Below are 12982 nucleotides of genomic sequence, written 5' to 3' on the forward strand. Positions count from 1 at the left end.
GGTGAATAAGGAGGATATCCTATCACAGTAATGTTTTTGCTGGTCAGAAACTGCTTGACAGATAGGGCCGTGTGAGCGGGTGCATTGTCTTGGTGAAACATCCAACCATCACTCCACAACTGTGGCCTTTATTTAATTTTTTCATGAAGTCTTTTTAGTACTTCAATATAGTAGTGTTGATTAACAGTCTGACCACTGGGAACCCATTCAATCATTACAATTCCATTAATGTCGAAGAAGACAATTAACATTGCCTTGAATTTTCATGTCTTGACATTCATCATCTTCCATACTGTCCTTTTCCCCTGAAAACCACTAATGCCATTCAAACACACGTGCATGACACAAAGTTTCATCTCCATAAGCCTCGGTTAACATTTGAAAAGTTTTCGTGGCTGATTTCTTAAGTTTCACAAGAAACTTGATGTTGATTTGCTGTTCGTTTTTTTACATTAGACATTTTTCTGGCAGAATGCAGTTGTTCACTCATTGACGTAGTACTCCCAACTGGTGTGACTGGATAATTAGATACTGGCTGCATGGATAGAGGAGGTGTGTGGCATAACATCACCAAAACAGTTGTTGCCAAGTCCACTCTTTTTTCAAGCTACACACTCAGCCTCGTTTTTCTTTTGTGTCACACCTTGTATGTATTAGTTAAACAATTAATAAAAAAAAGAACATAGAAATGATGTTGGTTTTTCTGAATCACCGATTATTTTAAAGTAATTTTCCCATATCACTCATTTAAAACAATATTAATGCTATTAATAATCAAAGTCAATTATTAAAAAATATTTGCTAAATATATTCTAGAATTTTATTTATTCCTATTTCTTAGAAATTAAAATTGTCTCCATTATTTAAGCAGAAAAAAGCATTGTATCTTATAATTAGGATATAAATTTTATTGTAGAAAATAATAAAATTCATGGGATAATCACAAGCTAAATTGCAAAAAATCCATAACATTTCTTGGCCAAAGTATTATACTAACAGTTTCACAGCAGAGAAATTATCTCTTAAAAACTCTCTTATTTTTCTCATGGACTCTCTTATTTTTTAAGAGAGTCCATGACTCTCTTAAAAGAGTCATGGACTAACAACACAGATACTTAATTAATAATTTTTATATTTAACATTTTTAAACTCATACTTATTTCTATAAATGAATATTTGGCAATGTTATCCAACTGTTACATGAGATCAGGATTCCCATTTAAATGAACATTTTGATAAATCATATTATACATATTCAGATTGTTTTGCTTTTACACAGTACCTGTTGTCCTGAGATATATTTGTAAACTTAAAAAAAAGTTCTTTGACCTAATTTCTGGTTTAAAATTTAAGAATGTTTTACATTTTGCACACAAATTATATTATTATATTAATTAATTTAGTTAATATGAAATATAATCTATTAGTATAGTTAATTCAGAAATTAGAAAATAATATAAAAAGCAACATAATTTTTCAAATTTATTTGATGACTGTAAAATATATTTTATATCTGTAAAATCTCATAAAATTCTCTTAAATTTATGATACTTTTCGTGCAGAAATTTGCAATGTGGATACATAATTTTTCAACATCAAAACTTACTTTATCTTAATTTGATTTAACAAATTAATTAATAACAAATATGAAAACACAAAATTATGAAATACCTAATAAATTATCTCAATGGAAAATTTTAAATTGGTACAAGAATTCATTAAATATCTTAAGAATATATTTTCAATATAAACATTTTATCATAATATAGAAAAATAAGCAATATCTAATTTTAATCGAGCAATTATGCAAAAGAGGTCTTTCAGTGTAAAAAAAGAGCAAATTGTATAAAAGAGCATGGCCTTTTGAAAAAGACTTAATGAAAGGAAATTGGATCACATTTATGTAATAATATGGATAAACAAGGCCTGAAATATTAATGAAAATAAACATAAATAATCAGAATGCTAAATTTTGAAAAACTGAAATTAATTCTTTAAAGGTATCATTAGACCTACTTATTGAAGTAGTCAGAAAAAGGATTCAGGACAAAAAACAGCATTCAGCATTCTTATCAACTCAAATACATATATGTTTCTTCTTCATAATAAGAGTTCAGATATACTTATAATTCAAACGGAGAACATCTGAAAGCAGATTCTAATTTAACATTCGATAGCAGATGCTAACTTCAAAATATGAAAAAAATGAGTTAAAAAGTTCACTTATTTTAAGAAGAAAAACCTCTATGTGTAACCTAAAAAGACTAAAACTGAGATTTTTTTATGGTAAGAAATATTTAATGTGCGTTTACTTTTTAATGTAAGAAATATTTACTTGTGCGTTTACTTTTTATGGTAAGAAATATTTACTTGTGCGTTTACTTTTTATGGTAAGAAATATTTATTTGTGCATTTACTTTTTATGGTAAGAAATATTTACTTGTGCATTTATTTTTATGGTAAGAAATATTTACTTGTGCTATAATATGTAAATTACTAACAAAAAGTAAGGATTCTGAATTCTATAAACTACACTATGCTGAAATACATACTAGACAGAAATAATACAAATACTTACTTTCTTAAATAAAAGTAATACTTAGACTGTTTACTATTACGTAAAAACTCAAAAGAATATTTTAGGTTTAAACAATTGTACATATATTTCAGTAATTTTTTTTTTTTTTTTGTGTGTGTGTATGTGTGTAAAAGTATACAAATAAAAATATAAAGTATTATTAAAAATATATTACTATTTAAATAAAATTATTTTATTTTATTAATTATAATTAACATATAAACATAAATAATATTTTTAGAGAAATGTTATAGAGAAGAACAGACTGTTTCATATATAATATATTTTACTACACTGCCAACCAATGAACCTTTACAACAAGGAAGATAAATATAAATCTACGCTTCAGTAATTAGTTACAATTCTTAAAGTGACATGACATAATATTCACTTTTCACTTAATGAAAACAATAACGCATGGTTTCTAATGTTAAAAAAAGAGAGAGAAATGCCATCTTACATTAAGCATTTCATTCACTGAATAGAGGGAAAATATTACAGCACATCAATTAGTGGTTCAAAAATTTAGATATTTGGAATGTAAAATCTTGAATTTCAGTTGCTAATTTTTAAAATTAGAACTTTTATACATTTAAAATGCATGAGTTTTGCAAGTGAGTGATTTTACATATGATACAAACATTAAACTACTATACAAACATACCTTTAAAAACATTCGATGCTCTTCTTGAGTAAAATCTTTTTCAAGAACATCCCACAACCAATTAATAACTCGGTGATTGTTGTGAAAACCTCCAAAATATTTCGTATGTTTCCTAATAAAATATTCAAAACACATTAGATGTATGAATACATTAAATGATGATGAATGATGCAGATTAAGTGAAAACAAATTTCTCAAAAAAGTTTTAACAATTTTAAACTTCCCTCCCCCCCCCCCCAAAAAAAGAAAAAAATACAGGAGTCAAGCATAAAAATTATTAAAGTAAATAAATACACTTAAGTTTAAAACCTAAGCAAGATCATGAATAAAAAGACACATTTGTAATCCAATCCACTGAAAAGCATTGCAAATCATGGAGTAAATCGAAAAATACTAGAAAAGAAACTTTTGCGATAAATAAAAATATGAAAGTAAACAAAAATATACAATTTTTAGTAATAAAAAATGTTGATATTTGTCAATATGAAAGTGATAACTTCTGCTTGGAAATGATGCCCAACAGCACTGATTTAAGTCAAGAATAAGATTACTTATTGCAGCCTGTTCATGCAACAAGCATATTCTCAGCTTGTTAAAATTCTAGGGAGGGTGATAGAGTGAAATCATATACCTTTCATACATGCTCACTTGAATTCAAGTCGGGATGTAGATGGCAATTCTCATACGAAACAGCATTTCTGATTCCAAATACATGCTGATAACGCAAGTTCTTTTAAACTCCTACATCACTGCCCATAAAAATTGCATTAGGATTCAAAGGAGTTAAAATACTGAGCAAGGATGACAGCTTTATAGCAGTTATATTATTACAAAAAGAAATATGGAGATCAATAGCACTGCCAATGGCACTCCCTGCCCAAACCATTTAACCACCACCTCCCCACGTTTTACAGATATTATTGCTGCAATAACAAGTTCTAAGGATTCTTCTACTCTAAAATCAGCAGGAAACAATCTGCAGACCAAACCATGACTCATCACATTACTCCAATGTTGTGCAGTTGAGGTAATCTCTGAAAACTTTAAATAGGCCCCTCCATGCAAGGGTTTACATTGTAGTATAGATAGTTGTCTTGCATACAGCTGACCAACCAACTCTGGCTTACCTGCCCATTTTTTTGTCGGTGCAACAATGCTGGAAGAAATTCAATGTACAGCAGTTGAATTTTGGTGCCAGGCTTGCAGATATAGAAAGTAATCCTTCTGACTACTTGTAATACTTCAGCATCAGCTTACTGGTCTTGCAACACAGTTGCTTCACTCTGATATTTGATTTACAGTCAACAGACAGAACAGATGAAACGACTGACATTTAGGGTTTCAGTTACTTCTGCTTAAGAGTTCCTTTTCAGATGCCCTGTTATCTCCCATTACATAGCCTCATTCAGATGATGTTGAATACTCCCATTTCAAAATTTTGCTGTTTTGTTTATCTTTTTAAATTCCATAATGCTAAGATATAGGTTCAGTACATGCTGTTTTTATTAAAATATACTGGTACACAAAATGCTTTCCATGGGCTAATTATCACAGGCTAATTTTTGTATAACCCTGTTATTTTTGAAAATTTTGTGGCTACATGCCCTTTTTTCTATCACAGAATATGCTAATTTTTATGCCTGTTGATTAACTTCTAGACACAGAGTAATTAGCATTAAGTAAATAAAGTGTATTATAACTAACCTCAAATCTGCAAGATCAACAGGAGTATTATCGCCAGAAATCAGCCGCTGAAGTTCTGGAGTAGAAAACATTGTCAGCCAATCAGGATTCACAATTGAACGGAAGCCTCTAATGAATGCATTAGTTTGATCATGAATTTGAACATGCATTCGAAAATGAGCCATTAAATGGATATAGCTGATTCTAGAAAATATAAATTTTGAAAATGCAAATGTAACATCATTATATATATTTCAATAGTCATAGTTTTTTTTAACTTACATTATTAATTACTTCTTACGAAAAAGTCAAATCCGTAAATGAAATGGCTACTGTAAGAATAAGAAATTGCATTGATCAAAGTTGTAAAAAGTATTGAAGGTGAATACAGAATACATTTAGAGTATACATTTAAATACTGTTTAGTTAATATGGAATTAGTGTAAATTAAAAAAAAAAAATCATAATGTGAATCAGGAAGAAGTCAGTGACATGCATCTTAGTATTTTAATGCTGATGAGTAATAAAATTGCACTACATTTACGTGCTGAAATTACTTTAATAATAATAATATGATAAAATAATACCATTATTACTCTAATTTGCAAAAATGTATGCAAATTATTGACCCTTGTGACTGACTGTAATTTTGCAATGTGATCAATAGAATTATTATCTCTGCTAAAATGCAATATTTGCATTCATGTAAGATTCCGATCTATTGAAATACCCATACCATGCTACAAAATTTCTGAAATTACCTTTATTATGCTAATGGATATAATGAATGGAATAATGAAATATGGGAAAATATTTCCCTCATCCTTTAGAAATATTAAAGTTAAAACACAAAGAGCAGGCATTATTAGATTTTTAAGAGGTTGTTAAATGTTATTTAGTGATATATATATATATATATAATTTACTAAATAATATTAATTAATTGATTATATTATTTCCTAAGTTTAATTATAGTAGGATTATCTTAAAAGAGTGAATCCATACTAGTAAGTTACATTTTGAAACATGTTTTGAAGCAACTTGAAAGTAAAATGTTAAAAATGCTTTAACGGGGACTGGAATTAAATCATGAATAACAAAATTTCAATTGTAAAAGGAATAAATTAAAGGCAAGAATTAAATTAAATGCATGTAATCATTGTCATTGATCGGAAATTAGTTGACTTTTCAAGGGGAACAAACCAACTCCTGTTCAATGAACAATAATTAATAAATAAATACGACGGCATTTCGTCTTTACTCGAGCAATAAGGCTAAGCCAAACCGGCAATTCATGTCAGGCCAAATATTTCCGTGAATAGAAGGGATTATGAACCAATGCTGATATTCAAAGAACTTATTCCTATTAAGCATTTTAGCCAATTCAATTGTGAGTGAAAAGCAATTTCTGCAGTAAATTTCGGCAATGCTCAAGTAACCATCCCCCGACACACTTGTGTTTATGCATTTGAGTTAAATATTATTTGTAAAAATTAAACATTGGAAATTGTCATAATGAAATAGAATTCAAAGTAGTTGAAAAAAACATTAGAAAATTACTAAATATAAGATAAATAATGTAAACTTTGTAAAAACAAATAAAAAATAATAATAATATAAAAATAAAAAATATAATAAGAAAAGTGAATGTGCATGAAGATATAAAGGCCATAAAAAGTATTAATTAACTTTTTAGTATTAATTAACTTATATGTATTAATTAATACTTTATAAGTATTAATTAACTTACGTTTGAAAATACTTTCTAGTGGGCAAAGTGTTCTCTTCGCGTCTGACTCAGAAGTGTAGTGTTTGCGAAAATGCTTAGCGGCAGCAGGGGCTTTGAATAATATCAGTCGGTAAGACTTGGGTGAAGTAATTTATGGTAGTGAGTGGGACTCGGAATTCTTGAGGGATGTATTCTGTGGAGTTCTTATTTTAGTGAAACCGGCTGTTAAATTTTTTTTTTTTGAAAATACTAGCGAATGGAAATTAATTAATTTCTGCTTATTGTCATGTTGAAATGATTAAGAATTTAAGAAAGGAAAAAAGGAATTTTCATTGTCAAAGAGCTGTTTGACAGACTAAAGATTATGAAATAGGCTCATTCTTTAGTAACAGCATAAGTCTGACAATTAGCTTTTTACAATATACACAACTGAGTAATTACACTATATACAAATCCTTCAACTGATAGTCATTCAACTTATACCGCCTTCTCAGGTTTAGGAACAAATTATCATATCCCTAATACACAGTACAAAGTCTATTATCTGAACTCGTCGAAACTTTGGCGATTCCGGATTAGGGGTTTTTCTGGGTTATAGATCATCAATTTAAATCTGGTAAGATGGCATGCAGAAATTATACATTTAAAAATATGAAACCGTAATTTATGAGATAAAGAGCAATTATGATCTAAAGGGTATCAAATTTTACAAAAAAAAAAAAAAAAAAAAAAAAAAAAAAAGCTCAATATTTATTTGTTTACTTTATTAAAAATTTTTTTGAAAATACTAGCGAATGGAAATTAATTAATTTCTGGCTAATTGTCATGTCGAAACGATTAAGAATTTAAGAAGTCTGTCAAACAGTGAAAATTCCTTTGTTTCTTTCTTAAATTCTTAATCGTTTCGACATGACTTGGGTGAAGTAAAAACTTTTACTGTTTCGACATGACTTTCACTGTTTGACAGAATAAAGAGCTATTTGACAGACTAAAGATTATGAAATAGGCCAATCCTTTAGTAACAGCATAAGTCTGACAATTAGCTTTTTACAATATACACAACTGAGTAATTACACTATATACAAATCCTTCAACTGATAGTCATTCAACTTATACCGCCTTCTCAGGTTTAGGAACAAATTATCATATCCCTAATACACAGTACAAAGTGTATTATCTGGACTCGTCGGAACTTTGGCGATTCCGGATTAGAGGTTTTTCTGGGTTATAGATCATCAATTTAAATCTTGGTAAGATGGCACGCAGAAATTATACATTTAAAAATATAAAACCGTAATTTATGAGATAAAGAGCAATTATGATCTAAAGGGTATCAAATTTCACAAAAAAAAAAAAAAAAAAAAAAAAAAAAAAGAAAAGGCTCTATTTATTTGTTTACTTTATTGAACATTTCTTTCAACGCGTGCATGTGTAAAACATACATTACGTGCCATAATGTATGCACATTCTTTACTTGCATGCGTAAAGTTTGTGGCTTTGAGGTCCGGATTATAGATCATTCTGGATAATAGAAGACTGGATTACAGACTTTGTACTGTATAATGTTTTTGAAGTGCAGTCATGGTGGCATAGTGGTAGGCTGGGAAGATGAACAGATGATGCCAACACAAAAATGAATTAAATGAATCTTTATTTCTACGCAATCGTTATTTCTACGCATATAAAATCCTCTCAGTAGATATTTATCCAATTATAATGAAATCCGATACATTTCTATGATTCAATCATAATGAAATATGACAAATTTCTATGTACACTGGTTTTTAACAAGAAATGACGTACGTAGGCAGTTAAGCAAAGGTAAAACAATGCAATGTTGACAGACAGCAGTTAAGGAAGAAAGAATGAAGTAATTTATTTGCCAGCGGTATTTATACCAAGTCTGATGTAATTAATTAGAGACAAGCTATGATTGGTTAATTTGAGGTTGTTACATAACACAGAATGATCTCAAACTTGGGAGAACAGATGAATTTAGGGAGAGAGCACCAAATCTAGAATCATTAATTTTGATGTCGCCAATTATTTTTGAAGCAGCTATCATATTTTCTGATATCTTACATATAATATACAGTAGAATTCTAGAAATCCGCAAAGCTTGGGACCAGAGGTTGTGCGGATTTTAGGATTTCAGGACAGAAAAGATAAAGCATAATATTCGGACTAAAAGTGCAAAATGAATAAAGCATATTAGATACATTTAATTAAATTATTATATACATTATTGCAATAATTTATTATATGCATTAAATTATATATAAATTGATTATATTTTTCATTGTATTATATGTATACAGCATCGAGGTTAGCCGATTTCGCCTCATGCAAAGATTTCCGGTTTCGGATTCCTGTGTTAGAATCACTGTTGCTATAAAATTTCAACAGCTTTTCTTTATTTTTCCATATATCATACACAATCGTGTCACAATTCCATATCATTCTGCTATAAATCGAGGAGTAGCACCTGCTTCCATCTTTTGCAGAATTTGCATGTTTTGCGTTACCGTCAATGCAACGTGTTTACGTTTTTCAACGTTGCAAGCAGTAAAATCACGAGTTTCTTATCTGTCATTGTATTAAACAGGGCTGAAATTAAAAATATTCTTAATTTATCCACAAAATATCCCGATAAAAAACAGACAGCACTAAACAATCTCGTAAAATGAAATAACAAAGCTCAGAAAATACAATGAGAATCGTGAACTTGAACAAAGAGTTGAGTGAATCATCTGCTTTTTTTTCTTGATGCAGATTAGAGAGGAAAAAACTTATCTTATTTATTTTATCTTATTTTTTAAACTTTTTTATGTCAATAATTTGATATTTCTGTTTTGACTCATTGTTATTCGGTAATTATGACGTCATTATTTGGTAAGTATTTTTTTCTTTGATATTTCGCACTCAATGTTGCAGTTTCCGGAACCTATAAACTGAATGTTTATATTCTGAGAGGCAACGCGGATTTCAGGAGTTGGCAGATTTCAGATCGGCGGATTTTCGGTATTTGACTGTATTAATATTGAAAATAATATCATTGGGTGACCGAATTCTAGACAAAAGAATGCCTAATACTGACAAATATTCACGAAAGCACAATTGCAGTATTTTTATGCCATCATACAAAAGTGGATTACAATGTATAAGTGTAAAAAAGCAACATTTTAAGAGATTCCAGACCAGGCAAGAGTTCAGATGGGATCACTAGATGAGAAGAAATGCCATTAATCCTTTTAGACACGCTATCCTTTAAAGTTAGAATTTCGACAAAAAAAATTTCCCTCTAATCATCCCACCTAAGGCAGTCTAATCATGCCTAAAGGAGTAAGCACACAGGTAAAATTTATAAAGATAGCACTTACCAGTTTAATTCTATGGGTGTGCCCAGAGCAGGCTCACTGAATGAATAGAGCTTAGAAAAGAGTGCTGAAGCGTGCATTGCTGGGAAGTGCATAATAAAGTAAAAGATTTTGCCTACAATTAAAAAAACACCAGATTCTGAACATTGTAGCAGATTTAGCATTACCCGAGGAGGCCTGCTACTCTACTCCCCTACCTACAAAAAAGCTGTCTCGATAACATGATGATTACATGTGTGTAAGTGGAAAAAAATAACTTGGGTGTATGATATTTGCATTTTGTATTTACACTTTCGTCTATATTTTTCCTGTGGTATTTTTCGAAGAAAACGATACCACCTTTGAAAACGCACAACCCAACATTGCATGTTTCGCATATGTACTGGGATCCGTATCAGATTCGCTACCTGATGGCAATTCATGTAGCACTTTCAGTGCTTCAGAAATTGTCAGCCCTCTCCGATCCACTTGCAAAATAATTAAAAATCAGGGAAAAATAATGAACTAAAATCAGAATAAAATGAAAAAGAAATCATAAAAAATGAACTAATATTATATCTACAATTAAGAAAATTTAAACTATAAAATAAAATTAAATAAATGTCTACAACTAAAACTATCAAAACGGAGTGCTAACAAAACTTCTTTGAATGAAAGCGGAGAAAAATAGAACTGCTCTAGTGAAAAACCAAACAGCTAACTGATTAAATTACCCCTGACTTTCGGAAAATCATCCCAACAATTTCTTAGTTGATAACCAAACCTCCCGTCAAAAGGAAATAAAACATAGATGTGGACCCCCATTTCCATTGTGAATGAGCCCACTGCAGAGCTACAGTGAAACAAATATACAGTTGTTAGTCTGGTCCTAGTGTCTTAGTGATCCCACTCAGGACACACCTGATGTTCGCAGTTGGAGTTTAGGTAGAATTTTAAAGTAAAAAGTTAAAACTAATATAAAATAAGGAGACTAGCATATAGCAAAGAAAATAACATAGAAATTCCTTTTCAAACAATTCTTTTTATATACTTAAAAAAAAAAAAAAAAAAAAAAAAAAAACTGGAAGATTTCTTTGAAAAATGTGGGTCTTTAAAAACTAAACATGGCTAAAATATATGTACTGGTTCTAGTATAAATAAAGAAGGTTCAGAGTAACCTATATTAAGATATAAATCCTTTTTCATTCAATTTTTCTGTGTGCGCAGAGGGAAACTTTTCCCTCACCATGTCACAAAGGAGTAAAAACAAAGAAATATTGGATAAAAAATATATAAGTGACAATTTTTCAGATTGTATAAAAATAGGCATTAAATTTGGATCAGTGGAACAGCTGAGATACCAAAGATATACATCCAGAATGTACTCAGAATGTAATGTTTCAAAATGAAGAAACACAAAGTTAAACATTCTGAAAAACTTTTTTATGATAAACAGTGATGAAAATTTTTATTCATGGCTAGAGAGAGAACATGAAACATGTCTTCACCATGACCTGAAAATGAAACAAGACAGCATGGTACAGATATAAAGTGGAACTTCCCAACAGCCGAAATTCAGATTTATTAATCTGCTTGGAAGATTTTGGTACCATTTTTAAAGATGAAGAGCAATTGCAATTCACTGATTATATGCCACATAATGACATATGAAAAGGTAATGACAATATATGGCTCAGGACTGTGAAGCAATAACAGCATTGCAAACTCAGCAGAAAAAAGCTGCAAATGTCAATTCTAACAATGTTGCAGTATACAAGGCTCAAATTTCACAGACTGCTATTTAGCATGTGGATTTTAACTTCATTCCCATTTAGTGTATTCATCAGACTTAGCCCCAAATGATTTCTTTTTATTTCAGAAATTCAAGCACCGCTTTAAAATTCATGTTATAGCAACATCTTTGAGAGTGGCTTAGGCTGTGAAAATGGCTTCCCCCTGTTGGAATACGAAGTTTATCTTTAAATGTATTGAAATGGAGAGCAATTATGCAGAAAACTGAGAAAGTAATTTCAGATATTTATTGTAAAAGTATGTTAGGCTAAGCACTTATTCAACATCGCCTTTAAATTGCTTTCAAATCTAAGTACACTAAAATTAAATTGATTGAGGAAGGTTGTCGTCTTACTTATTTTCGTTGGTAACAGGAACTGCTTTACCACCAGGAACAAGTTCATGAGTGACTAGTTGTCCCATGCAGTCTTCATCAATAGAAAATGTTAAATCCAAATCATGTAAATCACCAACATAATGCTAAGGAATAAAAACAGTAAAATGTGCATTACAAAAGGTAAAAAGCATGAAGAGACACAATTTAGTTAAAAAAATAATAGTAAATCTTAAGGTAGAAAAAATTGTTTCAGCTCCTAAAATATCAGATATTTTAAATACTTCAATCAAAGTAAATTCTGTAACCATGTTTAGAATTTACTGTTTTAAAATCATTCATTAAACAATTATGACAAATTGTTTAGTAATAAGTGACAATCAAAACTGATTTTTTATAATGTCAAAATAAGGATACAGCACCAATTAGTTTTACAAACACTGCATAAAATGAAAACGATTGCTATCATTTAATGTTTCAATAATATTAATCCACATCTATCATATGCATAGCTTTTATTTTATTCATTTTTTAACTAATAGTAATAAAACTGATTTATTCTTTAACACTATGATATAAAATATAATACATTATCAGAGAATAAATGTTGAAGTTCTTGTTTTTTAAAATGTCATAAAAAATATGCTTAAAAAAGATGTAATTTTTTTATCAACTGTTTTACATAGAATCCAAATGCACATATTCAGATGAATAGAGAGAAAGACACAGCCTAGATTTCATAATTTATTAACTAGGATGCTAGCACATTATACAGCATAAATGTGACTATACATTGTTTTTTTAAGAAATTTCTCTCATATTTAATATTAAAAGATATCAAACAGAT

General features: G+C 29.6%; 1 protein-coding gene across 3 annotated transcripts in view; it reads right to left on the bottom strand.

The window, feature by feature from the left end:
* The window catches only part of LOC118188566 (ubiquitin-protein ligase E3B), an 83370-nt gene that overhangs the window by 12426 nt on the left and 57962 nt on the right, over positions 1-12982 (bottom strand). For all 3 annotated transcript variants that reach the window (XM_035359029.2, XM_035359027.2, XM_035359028.2), the window contains 3 exons: positions 12157-12281; positions 4947-5129; positions 3243-3354 (listed from right to left, as the gene is read on the bottom strand). In XM_035359029.2, the coding sequence (XP_035214920.2) occupies positions 3243-3354; positions 4947-5129; positions 12157-12281 (420 nt within the window). The remainder of the gene's footprint in view (positions 1-3242; positions 3355-4946; positions 5130-12156; positions 12282-12982) is intronic.

The sequence above is a fragment of the Stegodyphus dumicola genome, chromosome 7 (genome assembly GCF_044657685.1).
Source record: "Stegodyphus dumicola isolate Sdum_Otavi_A_Nest chromosome 7, ASM4465768v1".
Taxonomy (NCBI): Eukaryota; Metazoa; Arthropoda; class Arachnida; order Araneae; family Eresidae; genus Stegodyphus; species Stegodyphus dumicola.